The sequence below is a fragment of the Vanacampus margaritifer genome, chromosome 14 (assembly GCF_051991255.1).
Source record: "Vanacampus margaritifer isolate UIUO_Vmar chromosome 14, RoL_Vmar_1.0, whole genome shotgun sequence".
NCBI lineage: Eukaryota > Metazoa > Chordata > Actinopteri > Syngnathiformes > Syngnathidae > Vanacampus > Vanacampus margaritifer.
The window spans coordinates 13,175,286-13,193,684 of NC_135445.1; the positions used below are offsets into that span (position 1 = coordinate 13,175,286).

The 18,399-nt window shown below is 39.2% G+C and overlaps 2 protein-coding genes across 3 annotated transcripts; one reads left to right on the forward strand and one right to left on the reverse strand.

The window, feature by feature from the left end:
- Positions 1-187: 187 nt before the first annotated feature.
- On the forward strand, positions 188-10,704 carry mat2aa (methionine adenosyltransferase 2Aa). Of its 2 annotated transcripts, none has more exons than XM_077542679.1 (9): positions 188-657; positions 2,872-2,949; positions 3,746-3,868; positions 6,046-6,158; positions 6,235-6,378; positions 7,359-7,577; positions 8,568-8,750; positions 8,820-8,953; positions 9,037-10,704. In XM_077542679.1, the coding sequence occupies exons 1-9, from the start codon at positions 564-566 to the stop codon at positions 9,137-9,139; spliced, it is 1,191 nt and encodes a 396-aa protein (XP_077398805.1). In that variant the 5' UTR covers positions 188-563; the 3' UTR covers positions 9,140-10,704. The 2 variants fall into 2 exon arrangements, with proteins under 2 accessions (XP_077398805.1, XP_077398806.1); XM_077542680.1 differs by lacking the exon at positions 188-657 and adding an exon at positions 1,117-1,179.
- Positions 10,705-11,275: 571 nt separating this feature from the next.
- On the reverse strand, positions 11,276-18,275 carry sftpba (surfactant protein Ba). Its single transcript, XM_077542369.1, has 10 exons — positions 18,135-18,275; positions 17,983-18,035; positions 16,565-16,639; positions 15,015-15,143; positions 14,817-14,927; positions 14,663-14,743; positions 13,792-13,975; positions 12,162-12,220; positions 11,708-11,775; positions 11,276-11,634 (listed from the first exon to the last, which is right to left on the reverse strand). The coding sequence occupies exons 1-9, from the start codon at positions 18,184-18,186 to the stop codon at positions 11,719-11,721; spliced, it is 801 nt and encodes a 266-aa protein (XP_077398495.1). The 5' UTR covers positions 18,187-18,275; the 3' UTR covers positions 11,276-11,634; positions 11,708-11,718.
- Positions 18,276-18,399: the final 124 nt, after the last annotated feature.

Sequence of the window (18,399 nt, forward strand, 5' to 3'; positions counted from 1 at the left end):
GGGACTGGTATCCAGCCTGTTTTCTATGTCTCCCACAGCCAACACAGGTGGAGATCGTTATCAGCCTTCTCCAGAGATGGCTGATTAGCTGATGATATGAATCACCTGTGTTGGCTGTGGGAGGCATGTAAAACAGGCTGGATACCGGTCCTCGAGGACCAGGGTTGAGGACCACTGCAGTACATGGATGGCAGAGAATCTACACAAACATAAAGAAAAAAAATCTAAAGGGCCTTGGTGGGCAGCCTACATGATGTCACCGTTGCCCCCCTAAGCTTTGTGTTTACATGCGCACACCCATCTGCGCCACATGGTAGCACTAGCAACTTAATAGGCTGGACTCCACATAGGCCACTCCTGCCGCCACACATGAAACAACCGAGGCAGTCCAACTAGTTTGCAGATCACTTCCAGCGGCGGGTCGCCTGAAGCACAACGCAGAGTGGTCGTTTGGGTTTTAGCGTGAGTCGGAACAGCATACACAGGCTGCGTGTTTGGTTAAATCGACCATATTGTAAGGAGGCTATCCGAACGTCTAGCTTGTTAGCTAAACAGTGTTAAAGATGAACGGCCAGCTGAACGGTTTCCATAACAACTCGCCCGTCTACGACGACTGCTTCCTCTTCACGTCCGAATCCGTAGGAGAAGGACATCCCGGTGAGTTTGAAACGCTATTATTAAATTTTACAATAAAGTAAATCAATAATAAAACATGATCACCAATGAGTTTGACAGCGCCTCGTTTCAAGTGTGGCGTCTCTTAATTAGTGAGGCATGGAGTTTTTATGCTTCTTGTCATGCGTTTGCAACATTTAGAAGGACTTTTTTTATTATTATTTTTTTTTAACTCACTCACTTTCATCAAACCATCCGCGGCGGCATCACGGCTGTTAGCTAGCTAGTTGGATACGAAAGGTAATCACAAAAACGTAGTTAAATTGAATAAATTACAACTTTTCGTCGGGCTTATTTGTTTAAGTGGTTCAGCAATCGCGGTCTATGTGCGAGACATACATATTTAGTTGAGTTCAAAGGGATTTATAAGCGTTTGAATGGCGTTGCAAGTTGCAACATCTTCCAGCCTCACTTCCGGTCTCGCCAATCATCGGCAGGTTCGTATCCGGTTAGCGTTCTGCTCCATTCGTATCGACAGGAAAATGAACGTGTCCTATATGTAACGTATGTGATACATTTACAATTCTTGTAATGTGAAACACAATATGTGATATTTTTCTATTTGTTACAATTATTGTTGTTATTATAATTGCAATGTTTATTTAAAAAAATAAAATGTAGTAGATATTTGGTCTTTGAAGGGTCAGTCCTTGGATGCGTTTTGTTCAGCCTACCCTTGGATCAAATTGAATTATCTCATGTCTATCATGGTTAAGCAGTTGACAGTTGACACGTATCCAAGCAATGTCCCCAAGTGACTGCAATTAAATTAAGGTGTTGTGTAAACTGGATGTACTGGATGAACCAAAATTACCTTGAACTCAACCAAAACAAAATAAATAAATATAAAGAAAAGAGCATTGCTGTTAGTAAACACTTTAATCACATTTTAAAAAACAAACAAAAATAAAGACCAAGTCCGAAGTCCTGGTCTGCTGATACATTTGGATCTGACTTTCAGCAGTCAAATCAAATCAACCACTAAAACAGCCTTTTACCATCTGAAAAACATATCCAGATTAAAGGGTTGCATGTTCCAAGCAGGCCAAGAGAAGCTTATCCATCCTTTTATCTCCAGTAGACTTGATTATTGTAATGGTCTTCTGACTGGACTCCCTCAAATAAGCATCAAACAGCTACAGCTCTCTCAGAACAGTGCATCCTGGGTTATGACCAGAACATATTATTCCAATCGTAAAGGCACTTACACTGGCTTCCAGTAGCTGTACAAAATGTTATGCTACTGATTGGTTTACATCCCGAATACTGTACATGAAAGTGGAATATAAACCTAGTAGGAATCTGAGGTCTGCAGACTCAATTAGTCAATTAGGGGAGCGGCTGAAATGATTGAGGCCTTTTAAAGCATTTTTAAAATAACTTTTACAAAATATTTTTCTTGCACTGTACATTCTTTTAGTAGTTGACTTTACTGTGCTTTAAAATGTCTTTAGTTGTTTTGTTTGTAAATGCTTTTAAATGTTCTACTTTGAATCATGTGAAGTTACCTTGTTTGAAATGTGCGATAAAGCTGGCGTGTTTAATGTTCAAATGTCAGAATTACGAGTACAAATTTTATATGTCAATTAAACTTTTTTTTCTGGGGAGTCATTGCACTGATAAATCACATTAGATATTTTGAACGGAGCTTCGTTAGCCTTCGGATGAATAGGACAGTCAAAATGTCAATACACAAATTTTGGATTTGATTGTTTTGTTTTAGTGTCAGATTTCAACACAGTCTTGTGACAGCTGTTGTGGCACACAAACAAAACAGCATTTAAACGATTTATTTTCAGCTACCACAAGTCATTTCCACTTATCTGGTGTGAGGAGGGTGATAATGGGTTGTCGATGCAATTATGAAGTAACTTTATCTTGTTTTAAAGAATGGAATGTGCCAGCTCAATTTTTTCAGAAAGTGCTTTAACCTGTCCCGTAACTACACAAGGCAGCGTGAAGTACGTAATAATAATTCTGTGTTGCATCACGTTAAGACGAAAAGTACACATTGACTTTCCACATGAAATAGTGAAGTTATGTACCACAGCAATAAACATTTTGGGAAATAGAGAACATCAATATATTTGAACTAAAGTGTTCTGTCCAGTGAATTTATTTACTCACGAAAACAAGGCTGCTTCAATTTATTTATTTTGTTCACAATATCTTAAATGCACATTTGTCATTCTGCAGATAAGATTTGTGACCAAATTAGTGATGCTGTTTTGGATGCGCACCTCACCCAAGACCCAGATGCCAAAGTAGCGTGTGGTAAGTGCTTGTTTTTCACTTAACTCAATCACTGCCATTGACGGCTAAAAACGTCAAAAATTCATTTGAACTATTTCTATTAGTTTAACATTTTCCCCTCTTTTGTTAAAAAGAGTATGAAAAGCTTTTTATTGTACATTTAGAACAGATATAAAATTTGTGATTAATCGTGAATTCCCTAGTAAAGTCATTTGATTAATCACAATTAAAATTTTAATCACATGACGCCCCAAATTTTTTAACTTCTTTTTTTTAATTCATTCACTACATTGTTTTGCTTCTTCTACTCGTGTAATTTTATGATGTTATTCTTGAAAAAAAAATCTGTATTTTTATTCCCATATATTGTAATGATGCAAGTTTATTGTCATTTTATTTTTTTCTCCAATGTGACCCTTTGATATGACAGTCACGTAATTTAAAAACATTAATTTCTTTAATCACACAAATAAAACACTGTTTTGTGCACAAAATGTTACTAGTAGCTCCGAAGCCCCCAGGAACTTGCTAAGGAGCTCGAAATTCCATTGAATGCTTTTATGAGCTGTGTCTTCATAGAACGGGCATGGAACATGTCCTGCAGCTCTTTTTCCAAAACACAATCCTGTTTGCTCCTTCACCAAAGTTTTAAACTGTGGGAAAATGTTTTCTGTTTTCCGAAAGTGTACATCCCAGACCAGCTTAACTTAACGTTCAACATGTTTTAAATGTCTTTTGAATGCATGTGCTGCTTAGAATGTTCTTCTTAAGGATCTTTCACACTTAAGATTTAAGTTAATCTCTTTCACCTGAACAGAGACGGTCGCTAAAACAGGGATGATCCTCCTGGCTGGGGAGATCACCTCCAAGGCTGTCGTAGACTACCAGAAGATTGTGCGAGAGACAATCAAGCATATCGGCTATGACGATTCCTCCAAAGGTAAGCTTGCAAACCCTCACAAACAAACCTTTTGCAATGTGATGATCGCTTCCATTGGTGAGGGTTTTGTAAAATGACAGATCGTTTGGTTACACACTTTTAACAGGACATGCAGAACACTGAAAGTCTAATTTCCTTTTGTGGGTGCTGCTGTTTTGGTTAGCAACAATTTAATGCCTGGAATAAAAAAAAAAATCTTGGTAGGTTAAGGAAGGTCTTTTGTAAAGAAGACATTGTTGTTATTTTTTTTACATTCATGAACAGTTTTGGGGTATCACTAATACCATGTGAAATACTTTAGTGAAAAAGATCAATACACTTTACACACTCTAATTCTTGTATTGCTGAAATCAGCCTTTTTCAGTGTGCGGCCCCCCACTTCATGCAAGTGAGCGACTTGATCATTGTCAGGGTTCAAGCTGCAGTATTGAACTGGCAAGAAGGCGCTAACATTTAGCGCGTGTCTCAGGTCAATAGTTTGCAACGTGTCAATAAATCCCAGCTTTTGTCATTTATAACCGGGATCCATGTCAACCGGGTAATGTTCAGCGTAATTGACTCCGCAATTGCATTTCCTTGGCGTCCTTTCTTGTCATAAATAAAACAATGTGAAATGATTCAACTTATGTCTTTTCTTAACAACGTTTAACTCATTTGCTCCCAAAAACGTATAAATCCATTCTATTTTAAATGTTTCAAGTGTCCCTAAAACGTACTTATACATTTTTTTTTATACTAGAGCATACAGAAGGCTTTGATGCAGCCTCTCAACTGTACAAAACGATTGAAGCAATGGTAGTTATTACAAAAACGGCCAGCAGGTGGCTGCAGAGTATAAGAGATCAACCAGGGCCATGTGCCGATTTGCCCACAGTTCTAAGCAGATTTGTGAATAATGATGATGCTTAGCTATATTCTAATGCTAATTGCTACAAAATGGATATAAAGGTACTTTTTTTACCGGTGAAAGAAGAGATTCTAATTTAATCTTTCGTCAAACTGATAAAACAGATAATAAAGAAATCTGCCGATAATTATCAAACAATTAGACATCAAACAATTAGACATCATACAGATAAACCAGATAATGTAGAAATCCACCGATAATAGACACGCCACGTTGGTCCACCTGTTGTGCCCAATCCTCAACCCTTCCCCTCTGCTATGGTTGTGTCGCATATTTGTGATGTCATAATGTGCGCATCATGTTCACAGAAGATGTATCATGGTGAAATGGTAGTCGCCAGTGTGGGCTTTCTTTACTGTGTGTGCCCAAAATTTTACCATCACAGTTTTTTGTTGCAGTTTTTAAACATGACTGTTTTGTGTTGGCAAACTCAAAATGAGTTACTGGTTGTCTTTGAAGCAGAGATATCAATAAAATTCAGCTTGATGGTGCTTTACACAATGTATTAAATATGTTAGACTAATTGAAAGACTATAAAGTATATTTGTATTCAAGTTAATTTTGCAAATAATTATCGGCTTACTTATCAGTTATCGACATCGGCACTCTAAATCAGTGGTCCTCAACCCTGGTCCTCGGGGACCGATATCCAGCCTGTTTTCCATGTCTCCCGCAGCCAACACAAGTGGGAATCGTTATCAGGCTTCTCCAGAGCTTGCTAATTAGCTGATGATATGAATCACCTGTGTTAGCTGCGGGAGACTGGAAAACAGGCTGGATACCGTCCCCGAGGACCACTGACTCTAAATGACTTGTTTATTGGTTGAAAATAGCATTATCGTGCATCCCTACTTTCTTTTGGTAGGTTCAATTTTTTTTTATAGCAATAGAACAGAATATTCTGTGGGCCTTGCCAAATCAGTCAAAATCCAGATCAAAACAGAACGAAGGGGATTGCTTAAGTGAAAATGACTGGGAGTGAATGAGTTAGTGGCTTTTTTATGAATAGTGGTTATGGCTAGAGGGGTCGGAAAAGTTGCTACAAGTGGCGACAAAGACAAATTTAGCAGCACTGGCTGCTTTTTAGCTCACCTTTTATTTACAACTGTTTTTATTGAAAGCAGTACACGTTAGCGGCTTTGTGCTTTGAGCTACGGAAGATACCGAATACATTGATTTTAAATAACTGTTCTGACCAATAAACAATCTAATGAATTGATTTATCGCCACGGCCTACTTATCTAATTGAGGCTTATTTTTTCCACTGCAGGCTTTGACTACAAGACCTGCAATGTCCTGGTGGCTTTAGAGCAGCAGTCCCCCGACATCGCTCAAGGCGTTCACCTGGACCGCAAAGAGGAGGACGTGGGCGCCGGCGACCAGGTCTGAAGACGCACGAACATGGACTTGCAACGTGTATGCTCTCATGTGTAACTTGATCCCGTGACAACTCCCGCAGGGTCTGATGTTCGGCTATGCCACCGATGAAACGGAGGAATGCATGCCACTCACCATCGTCCTGGCTCACAAGCTCAACGCCAAGATGGCCAAGTTACGCCGTGACGGCACGCTGCCGTGGCTCCGACCAGATTCCAAAACTCAGGTCACATACGAACCATATGTTCAGTTTCTGTCAGTCCATTCAGGGGAGGAAAACTCATTTTCATCACGGGCCACATAGCAGACTGTAATGTCTGTGAAAATCTTATAAATGTGTAATCAGCTCATCATCATCAAAACACATTGAATAGCAAAACAGAATCACAGATTATAATTTTTTTGATTCCCAAAATTGAATAACAGAATCGGTTCCAGAATGCTTTGCTAGGCTGGACACAAATGCACCTTGGCATAACATGCTTACGTCACCGCCAAGTTCGGCTTGATTTACGCCGCACCGCTAGCTAGCAAAGAGCTTTGGTTGGCTAGCTAGTGCAGCTAAACATGTTGTGGAGTCGCTCCTTAATCAGTACACATCGCCTCCATGGCGGTAAATAAGATAACACTTCTGACTAGTATCATTCTCAAAAAGGGATGATGGTGAGTAATTAACAGAAGATGGAGAAGCCATGCTAATTGCTAAGCTAACCTAAGATTGACATAAACACTGAAATTGAATTGAATTGAAGCGGTGCGTATGCAACTTTGAACAACCAAAATTTAAGCAATTTAAGGTAATGGTCTGGAGGTTTTTTTTTTGGAGAGAAAATAATACATATTAACGCTATATGTTATTTGCATGTTTTCACAAGTCATGTTTTGTTTTTGACTTTTGAGATCTGTAGAATAAACTACATTAAAAATGTTTTTTGAATTTTAGCTTTGCTAAAAGACGCTACATCCCATTCAGAAATACTGAAGTTTAAGATGAAATTTGTATTTGCTTGAAATTGCTCCACTGAAAATGTTTCTAGACAAGAAAATGCAGTTTGCTGCTATTCACATCAACTAAAACCTGTTGACTAAAAGGAAACCAATTGTTTGTGAAATAAATTGTGATATTTTTGTTTAGTTTTTTTGCTTGCTTAATCTAGTTTGCAATAGCGTTTATGTCTACTGACTGCCACGATGTTTTTCTGATAGGTGACAGTCCAATACAGACAGGACCGCGGCGCCGTGGTTCCGCTGCGTGTCCACACCGTTGTCGTTTCCGTGCAGCATGACGAGCTTGTCGGCCTGGAGGAGATGCGTCACAGTCTGAAGGAGCAGGTGGTAAAAGCGGTGGTCCCTCCCGGCTATCTGGACGATAACACCGTCTATCACATGCAGCCCAGTGGTCGCTTTGTCATCGGGGGGCCACAGGTAAGACATGGCACCCTTTTCGTTTAAGGCCATTGATCCAGAAATACTGTATTTCTTTACGTGTAGCGGCTTGTGTCTTAATCCCTAATAATCTTAAAACATGCTGAACACTGCGTAGTAGAGCTGGGGAAAGAAGTCGACCAAGTCGGATTAGTGAACTTTAAAAGTAGGTCTACTAAATTTTCTGTCTTGACGCCCCGCCGGAACTATGATTGGGCTGGGCTGCACGTTTTTTTTTTTTTTGCGGATGCACAGTGTTGTAGTGGTGGCTGTGATCTAATCTTTATTTTGTTCTGTTAGTGCACCATCTAGTGGCTGAATGACGGATGGTATTTGTCTGCTTAAAAACGTTTACTGACTTAATGTTTTGTTTTAATATTATTAAAGACAATACAGCACTTTGACCTTCCCCAAAACACGAGAAAGGAAATTCTGAACTTCCAAAAGCACTGGGGCTGTAATTATTCCAAAATATAACCCACCTTTCAGTTTGTGTTCATCTCTTAACCAATAGAGGGCAGTCATGAACTAAACATGCCTAGAAGAAGACAGGAACAGGAAGTTATTGACCTCATGTAGTTAACAGTTATCTCTACCCTTGTTTACTCATGGAATATTGTTGAAGCATTGTCTGAAAGTGACTTTTAAGACACTATTACATGTGTAATGTAGATATAATTATGTATGTGTAAACTAAATAGTAGTTAATGTTAACCTTTTAGTGGTAATTGCTAGTGCGCGCTAATGCTAATCGCTATTGCTAACCGTTTAGCATAGGCACATTTTTGGGGTGTTTAATATTGCATAAGTATAGAAGATAAAAAATTATGAGTACTTATATTCACTCAATTTAATTCCTTAATGGATTAAATGAAATAATCAACAAAATAATCTATTTTAAAAAGTTTCAATAGTGACAGCACTACTCTACAGTTGCAGAGTTTTTAATCCGTGTCTTCGTAATGCTAATACTGTTGTTGCTTCCATCAGGGCGATGCTGGTCTGACAGGGCGCAAGATCATCGTTGATACTTACGGTGGCTGGGGGGCCCACGGCGGCGGCGCTTTTTCAGGCAAGGACTATACCAAAGTGGACCGTTCCGCCGCCTACGCCGCTCGCTGGGTGGCCAAGTCGCTGGTGAAAGCGGGACTATGCAGGCGCGTTTTGGTCCAGGTGAGAGCGAAGCATACCGTAGCATATGGAAGCATAACGTGGCTAATTGTTAGCTAAAAACTGCTACAGGTGTCGTATGCCATCGGGGTGGCACATCCGCTCTCCATCTCCATCTTCCACTACGGGACGTCCCAGAAGAATGAGAGCGAGCTGCTGGAGATCGTGAGGAAGAATTTCGACCTGCGTCCAGGAGTCATCGTGAGGTATCCTTGCGGCGTTCTCATCTTTCAGTCGGCACGTTTTTATTTTGATGACTTGCTCACATTTGTATTGCTTTCTATGGTAGGGAGTTGGACCTAAAGAAGCCCATCTACCAGCGCACTGCAGTTTACGGGCACTTTGGCCGTGTCCTCTTTGCATGGGAGGTTCCCAAGGAGCTCAAATTCTAACCCCTCCGTCAATCCCACCCCCCACCTTTCCGATTCCTTTGTTTCCCTCCGAAAGTTGTGTGTTTCATCTCTTCCCACCCTCCTCTGCACAAGTAGCCCCATCACCGCCGCATCTGCTGCACTATTTACTTCAGCCTGCAGCCATTTTGTCTGCTGGCTCAAGCTCATTTAAGATGCGCGTTTGTGTAGATTTTTTTCTTCTGCTTAAGCCAATCAAGCGCACAACCATCGTCAGGTCCTTCTGCGTGCTGTCCCTTCACGCCATTTTCTTTCTGACGTTTTACAGAGAAGTCAGAAGCTGCTAATAGTCGTTTTGGCTGTGTTGGGTTTCACGTAAACTTGACTCCATCTTTTTTTAAATGTAATTTATTTTGTCACTCGAAATATCAGGGGGGCAATTCTAAACAAGGTTACGTGTTCTGGGGGTCATTTCAGTGTAGCTTACCTTCTGTTATGTGGCACTGCCCCCGTACTTGAAGTATACAATGTCTTTTGACTTGTGGGACCGACATTGTCGTCAAAGGCAACCGAAAAGTTTTGTCGATTTTCTGCTTGTTGTTAAATCCCAAGTAGTAAATCTTAGTTTTGCATTGTTAACAAAATGTGATCAGATTGAACTCGTTGAATTTGCGATACGCTCCTTACACTTTGCGCCCATTTAAATGTGACCCGTACTGTTACCGTCAACAAAGCTGTGGCTGAAGTATTTCTATTTATTCATGTTTTGTTTTTGTTTTTTTCCCAACAATTAAGCAAATTGCATTAATTGCTCGTTGGCTCCAAAGCACAAGATAATCCTTCTTTCCGCCCACTTGAGATTGTTTGCATTTTAAAATGCTCCTGACCCCTCGCCAAAGAAGATTGTGACGGTAAGCTACTTACTTGCCTATGTCTCTTACACAGAACGCAGTGAAGCGGGATATCGCGGTAATATTCCATCTTGCTGGGTTGTGCGTAGAAGTTACAGGCGGGCAATGCTTAAGCGTCTATTTAAGTGAAATGTTGCATTGCGAAATTTCCTCGCTACTGTCTGCCTGTGGTACGTTTGGTCAACTTTGTCCCCCTGTTCCGTATCAGTGCAATTTATACAGAACAGCGACACATAAGAAAAACTGATAGTCAGGATTTAACAGGCAGTGTAAAAGGGGCTCCGGCATGGCCTCTTAGTGTCTGACACCACCCTGTGGTCCCTGGAGTGTACTACAGAAAAACTTAAGGGCATCTTGGGTGAGTGTGCACAGACAAAGTATGCTAATTCATCAGGTAAAAAGACTTCCCGATGACTGTTGACTTTGTTTACATCCACAAAATGGGAGAGACCTTAATTGGCTGGTGTTGTACAGAGAAACCAGCCTGTTTACATGGGATCTCCCTTGTTCAATTCTGCAAAGAAAAAAAGTCTGTTAGTTGTCTTGCTTGCCGATTGTGTAAGTGCCTTTTCTCATTTTCTGCATTGCCGACCACCCCTTTACCTTGGTTGTTCACTGTTTCCGCCTAAGAAGTCTGACCTGCTGTTGAGCTTCTCCCTCATACCCTCAAAATAAACCGAATGCGTTGCTCATGCATTTTGGATTTTGTGTCACATCTTTTTACAAAGAATAATGCCTCAAACTAGTGATGGCAAAATGAAGCTTCATGAAGCACTTGTGATTTTTTTTAAGCCTCTTAGATGGTGCTCTTGGTTTAAATATAAAGGTTAGTGCAATGGAAATGTATTAAATTTCCACTGCATCTTCCAACCAAGAGCACCATCTAGGGGACTTAAAAAAATCACAAGTGCTTCATGAAGCTTCATTTTGCCATCACTACCTCAAACCTTTGTCTAAAAATTCATTTAGCCATCCGTTTTCTGTAGTGCTTGCCTTGTTGCCCTCATTAGGGTTGTGGGGGAGCTGGAGCCTAGCCCAGCGGGGTATACCATGGACTAGTTGCTAATCAATCGCAGGGCACATAACACTGGACGACCCACAAATAATATGTAAGCTCCACACAAGAGTCCGGGAGCCCAAATTCATTCGAACCCAGAACTTCTCGATTGTCAGGCAGATGCATGAGCTATAGCACTACCTGCTTAAAATCTAAGCTAAACAAACGCAAAGGATCAGAATAAAGTCTGAACTCAGATCAGGATGCAGCTTTCGGACCTTGCGATGATTTTTATTCAAGGATGCAGACAATTACAGATTTGTGTAAAATATGTAGTAGGTTAGTACAAAATCTCTAGTACATAAGAGAGCCAAGCTCGCTCTCATTTCCCTTACGTCTAATACTCATGCTGTCTTTTCATCCTGTTAATCTTAATGACAAAATGCCTCATGCCTTCTGTGAAAAGGAATCCACACAGAAGGAAAAACACACATAGAATGCCCTGAGATATCAAATCAAAACTTGAAAAGAAGCATAGCATGAATATTTGGACTAATATAGTTAAGAGAAATATTTTGTGGTTTTAATCGCCGCAACACAAGTGCTGACTCGCACTAGTCGATTACAGCCTGACAAAAAAAGAAAGAAAATACATTATTGTTTGGATGTCATTAAATATTTGAAGGCTTTGTTCACACCTACCTGACAATTCTTCAAAGAGTTTTGTAGCTTATGGGTTTCCAGGCAAATCTTTGGCAGTAGAACAGAGACTACACAGGATGGAAATAATGTTAAAACTTACAAAACAGTTATTCAACATTTAATTTCCATCCCTATATTTAAAACAACAACATTATTTCAAGTTGACAGTGCAGACAATGCACAAAGATAAATTATGATTCAGAGCAGTAAAAAGTTGGCAAAAAGATTTATCATTGTATTCATATATATATGCATGTATATATATATGGAGGGGGACTTTATAATTTGAGAACTTTTACTGTTGAGATGTTGAAATTCCAAGGATTTGACCATTTTAAATTGAACAACTTCTTTAAACGATTTTTTTTAAATTATCAAAAATAATTATCGATTTACAGTATATGATAATCCATCAAAAGTTGTACCATGAGGTGAGGGGGTATTGATGACTTACCCCACATCTCAGAGAAGTTTGAAGGTCCCTGCACCTGTAGGTTGCCAAAGTGCAGAGGTCTGGGGGGAGAAAATGTATAGTATGTATCAGTCTGGTTCTAAACATCATGCATAAAGTATATTTGATATTTTCTCCATTATTTCCATGGGACTCAATCTTATGCCATATCGGAACGTAACTTGAAGGTAAGCTTTTTTTTTTCTTTGTTATTTGATTTCTAGCTAGCTTGTTGGGTTGTGGACAGCGGACATATTCGTTCATTACACACATGTATAGTCAAGTTGATCTAATCGAAATATTCAAGATTGTCTTTACTTTATAAGGTGTTAAAGTCCCATTATCAAAGCCAAAATGTCAATTCTGCAACCGGGGTTCAAAGCGGGAATGTGCCCATTGAAAATAACATGATAGTTTCGTGTTTTTCACTCCACTTACATGATATTTTAATTGTGTGAATGTTTCAGTTGAAACAAAAGTGAAAATTACGACATGCTGTACAGTAGAAGCGCCCCAGCTAGTCAGCCATTTTAGAGGTACTTACTGTAAACCAAAATTATGGAATGTACCTGTTTCGGGTGGTGTTCTCAAATAGTTTGTAAATTAATTATTTATTTATTATCGAATTCCTTTCTATATGTACAGTAACTTGCCGCTGATTGAAAACATTATTCCGTTTACTGCCTGTACTGTAGGGGGAGTTATTGCTGCGTGGTTCCGGAGATTACCGCCTGCTTTGGTTAGTTACACTGCAGATTGAACTGCCCACATTAAACTTTTTGACCATCAACTGTATTTAGTTATACTGTATGGCGGTTTGTGACAAATAGGGAGGACATTTAGATGGTTTGGCTAATGAAGCCAAGTAGCTCTGGATGCAGAGTGCAGTTCGAGGCGTGCCTCAACGTCGTGTGGATTTAAACATTTGACTCCGCCCACACGGGTTTTTCAAAATGGTTTTAAGTATTTTTTTTTTCCCAACAAAATTTGCTGATATAATGATGCGCCCTCTTATGACGTAAATGTATTTTTTTAAAACACATTATGGAGTATCAAAAATTACAAACACTCAAGCCTCAGTCAGCCGGAGCTAACAACAGTTTGAGGAAGAGGCAGAAGTGTTAGTATTGAAGTATTTAGGTTTCGGTCAGTTTTTAATTTTCGTTGTTCAATATAGTGCTCAAAACATGCTGTAATCGTTATGTGGTAGTATTATGGGTATGGTTAAGTTTATGGTTAGGGTTAGGTTTAACAACAAAGAAAGAAGGCGCTTCGAGGTCGAAAATCCTTGTGGGCGGAGTCAAACGTTTGGTCCACTTTAAGGCCTACTTTACAGTAACGTACACTAGTGACAAGTTTTGAGAAAACAGAAGTAAAGAATAATACTTATATTTAATACAATACAGTTGCATAATGTTGTTGTTATTTAACATTCATTGAAGCAGTTAAGCCAAAAAAGTGCATTTGAAAGTATACATCTAGGAATAGAACATGAAACCTCCTGTGTTCCTCAAATGCTCTTTACGGTCTGTATGTACTGCAAGTGTTACTACATGGGTCTCATGGAATGGATATTTCTCTTTTAGATTACACAACAATGGGTACTGTTTTAGTGCATGTTGGCGTGACTCACCAGCGGGAGGACCTTCCTGACTCTGGCACAGACGGATGAGTGTGCAGATGGCCTTCGGGGTGGCATAGCTTAGAAGGGCGTCCATAAGCGTCTTGCTGAACTGGCCGATGACCAACTCGCACTGATCACGGTAGGAGATGGGCATGATGTGACAGACGTTCTCCATCACCTCCACCACGGCATCCTAGTATGCAATTTAAGCAATTAGACCGGGCACTTCAAAGAGGAAGTCAACCCAAACATTTTCTTTACAATAATATGTTGTATGTGCCAACACGAGTCTAAACACGGCAATTTGATTAATAGTGTTTGTGCAATATCAGTTAAGCAGCAAATCCACCTGATTGTATCCATCTCAGTGGGCGGCCATTTTGCCACTTGGTGTCTACTGAAAATTATATCACAGTTGCTTAGGGTTCAGGTAACAACCAATCACAGCTCAGATTCAGAAAACAGGTGAAAGATTTTTCCAGGGGTCCAGTTCATTGTACCTGTCTGACAGTGACTTTGAACAATATTGTTTATTAGTTCCTATATTAGTAGTTAAATCCAGAGATTCTCTGTTTGCTACTAGTACCACTATTGGCATGCAGGCTCCTACTAGTGGTATGTAAAATAACAACTGAATTAAATACAATTAAAAATTTAAAAAGTTAAAATATGGAATTCAATCAAATATATTCAGGGTTGGACGTACACCAAAAAAATCTGCACTGACATGTTGATTTAGGTCTGTAATATAAATGAATTAATGGGCTACTCCCACTCCATTGTGGGACGGTCTCTTGGGGTAAAATGAAGGAAAATAAATCTGGTGTGTTGGTGAGATGTACCTAATAAAGTGTCCAGTGAGTTTGTGATGCTGACCTACCTCAGTTCTCTCTTTGGGCAATAAGTCATCCAGTGTCTTGATGAAAAAGATGCAGAATGAGCACGGTGACGTGGGCTTCCCCTAACAAAACAGCAGATTTAAATGATAATAGGTACTAAAATCTTTTTTTAAGTGCTCCTCTTTATTGACTGACATTTGCCGGCATTGTAGCAAGCTGCAGGATCTCGTTGACCAAATCACCAAACGTTTTCTGCTGCTCGTTGGAGCCGCACATTCCCATGATTTTGCAGATGTCCGCTGGCTTCTGCAGGCAGATAGATGATGGCAACTGATTATATGTTCACATGCCGAAGCGCATGCATGAAAATAGTATTACGGCCCTGCAACGTACTGCTACAACAGTAATCAAGCTGATGGCCACTGGGAGGATCTTGTCCACTTCCTCCTTGCAGAACGCAGCCATGCTGGCTTTCCCAGGCAGGTGGTCACACAGATTGCCAATGCCATGTGTGATCTTTTTCTGAAAGAAACGTGGGGTTTACTTTCTTTAACATTCGATTAGTAATTGATTCTATAGCAACATAAGGTACTTAGTGGAGCACAGACTAAGACCAAGCAATCCTAGACATCTGCATCTGGCTCATTTGATCGAGAAAAAAAAAAAGAAGAACAGCCCGCATCTTTTTCTGTAAAAATTGGTTGTGTGGTTTTTATTGTCCTAAAACAGCCCTCTGACATAAAGTGACAACATTGGATCATTCAGAAATCATCAGGGAACTTCTGGAGTCAGTTAGCTGCACAGAAAAGGGGGTGAATAATTTGCCCCCCCAATCAACTCAAAGTTTTTTTTATTTGTTAAAGTTTTATATGTCATATACATTTCATTCCACTTCCCAATTGTATCCTAAGCATATTGCTTTCCCTTGGGGGAAATTTCCAATTTTTATTTATTTTTTTGGCGGGGTGATCTTTTCCTTTTTTTGGTTTATGGAATATTCCCCCCCCCCCTTTTTTCATATTTTCTTTTTTTAGCTCTGACCTCCAAATGATTTGTTGCAGACTCGCTAAAGCAAAAAACATAATTAATATTGTGTGTGTGTGTAATTAATTACAGCGCATGTGTTACCTTAATTGAACCAGTAATGTATTGAATGTGGGTTGGAAGGTATGCAAGAAGGTGTCCGTCATTCACGTGTCTACAAATCACTAGAAATTATTCCGAAAAAACAGAAATTGATGCACTGTTTTTCTGAAATGTTTCCCCTGTTTTTAAAATATTATTTTCCCTATTTTTCAAAACAATTATTTTTCTGGTTTTTTTTCTTTCTATTTTTTTCCCCCTATAAATTTTCGATGACAGAAAAAAAATTAATAAAATGAAAAACAAAATACAATTATTCCGAAGAACAGATTTTTTAAACAAAATAAAAATAAAGCCCCGCCCAAAAACTAGTCAGGAAAAAATATAGGAGTTCCTTTTTTTTCTCAAGTGAATGCAATACACTTCGTAGTGTCCCACTTGCTGTTGATTCTTCACAAAAAAAATCAAATTTTATATCTTAATAATTGAAGCTAAAAATGTGACAAAAGTTCAAGGGGGACTAATACTTTTGCAAGGCTCTGTACACTGCTGGAATGAAGTCACAGAAAATAAAGCAAGAATCATGTCTGCTTTCAAATCTGAACTTTACGAGGCCAACAGAATCATTGCCTGGTGCTGCGTACGTGCGTCGGAGGCACGTATAGTTTAAGATAACCTGTATTAAGGCTATAATTCCTAACTATTTGCATCATTGCACTCCCACTGATATAAATGTGTGCTAACCAACATTCCAGGGATTTGCTAGGATTTTTTTTTTTTTAATGAAAACAACTTGATGTGATAGTATTGTATACACAATGGGCAGATAAGGAAGGTTTGATAAAAAAGAATGTGTTCACCTGGAGGTCCGAGTTGGAAAGCAGGTCAACAAAGAGGCTGATTATTTTTGTGCAGTCCTCACAAGGACTCCCAGCCTGGGCACAGAACCACAGTAGAAATGAATACACACAAGCAACATGTGTGAATGCGCAGTTTATCATCACACACCGGACACGACATTAGATACACATCTGCTCATTTGTATACATTTTACTGTAACATACATCAAATGATCCCACATTTAGGACGTTTTTTTTTAATATATTTTTTTATCTTCTTTCCTGGTTTGCGCTGATAGCATAATCACAGCAAAATCTCATGATATAAAATTAGATGTGTACAATATCAAAATCTGCGATACGGTGAAGCAGCAAAAAAGAGAAACGTGATATGGCGAGGGAGGACTATATAATTTCTGACTATTCTCTCATAAAGTATATTTCTTTAAACTAATTTCACACTTTTTTACAGTGTAAATTGCTAATGGATTAGACAAGTGTGTTATTTATTAGAAATGTTCAACACCACTTGTTTTTCAGACCGATACCAGTACGAGTATTCACTTTTTGAATACTCACCGTTACAGAGTACTGATACCTCTACTTCATTTAGCACAATGACATCAAATTTGGGAAGAAAGTCCTTTCTTCGGATGTAGATGATGATTCGCCAGTGTGTCAAACTGCCGTAGTATAGTGCCAACTACTACCAAGGAGGACTGATTTGATGTCAGATATTTTTGCTAAGTATCGGTGGCTGGTATCAGCAGGCTCCATACATAACCCGATACCTTAAATCAAAGTGTGTAAACTGCCATTTGCGGCCTGTCATCCATTTTTCAGCGGCCTGCGGTATAATGTATACTATAAATGACATTTGACACGGCCTGCAAGAAAAAAAAAATTGCCACTACTAAATTGGTTTATATACTGTAGAACTTTTCTAAATATGCAAAAATACACATAAACTATAAATGACTAAAATAATACGATAATTTTCTCTCCAAAACACTGGGCGAATGAAGATAATTCAGTTCAGAACAGATTGCTTCACTTTCTGCTGTGTGTCAAGGTCCGATTTATGAATCACTTTAAAGATCCTTTAAAGGCTGCTGTTTAATGCAGGGGTGGAGCTAGAAGTGGGATTGAGGGCAGTTGGCCACCCCAAAATCTTGAAAAGTCCTTAACTATTTTCCTAAAGCTGTTATGTTATGTAGCAGTTTATTCAATTAAATAGAAAATATGAACACTTTACAGTAACATTTCTTGACTGATTGTTGTGGGCTTAATAAATTAAAAGCAAAGAGTTTTAAAGTGGTCCTTCCATTTTTATGCATGCAGCCCTCAAATGAAAAAGCCTTAAAATAAGGCCTGCATCGGTCCATTACAACCAACCTTATTATTTATGATTTGAATGCAAATACAAAAAAGAAACTTACTGCCATCAGTGCATCTGGTCCGTTATTCAAGTCATCACTATTTAAAGTCAGAGCTGCAAAAAAAGAATCATCTAATCATTTGGAATGACTGCAGATTATGAATATTATATTGATATTAACAAAATAAAGGTGAAATTTTAAAACGGACTCACCGCATCCTTGGAGACCGGTGATGAGAAGCAATGCAAACGTGACGGAGTTCATCTTTGCTTGAATTTGGCTATTAATGTGTCAAAAGTGTCCCTACTCAGCCTGAAAACGCAGCTTTTATTTGACAGCAACCACCTGACACCTCCAGCTCCAACCTTACTGGCTTTGGCGAGAACAAAAACTCTGGCTTTTTTTGATAACATTTTTATTTGCAGAGTTGGGAACGGTGCCCTTTCAGTTCGACACAGGTGTGAATGAGTCAATAGT

Bases quoted from the DNA above. Each gene is read 5' to 3' on its own strand.
- mat2aa (XM_077542679.1), top strand. From the start codon at position 564: ATGAACGGCCAGCTGAACGGTTTCCATAACAACTCGCCCGTCTACGAC. The intron at 658-2,871 runs GTGAGTTTGAAA...GTCATTCTGCAG, and splicing joins CGTAGGAGAAGGACATCCCG to ATAAGATTTGTGACCAAATT. The intron at 6,159-6,234 runs GTCTGAAGACGC...CAACTCCCGCAG, and splicing joins ACGTGGGCGCCGGCGACCAG to GGTCTGATGTTCGGCTATGC.
- sftpba (XM_077542369.1), bottom strand. From the start codon at position 18,186: ATGAACTCCGTCACGTTTGCATTGCTTCTCATCACCGGTCTCCAAGGA. The intron at 16,640-17,982 runs GTAAGTTTCTTT...TTCTGTGCCCAG, and splicing joins GACCAGATGCACTGATGGCA to GCTGGGAGTCCTTGTGAGGA. The intron at 14,744-14,816 runs GTCAGTCAATAA...CTGTTTTGTTAG, and splicing joins TTGCTACAATGCCGGCAAAT to GGGAAGCCCACGTCACCGTG.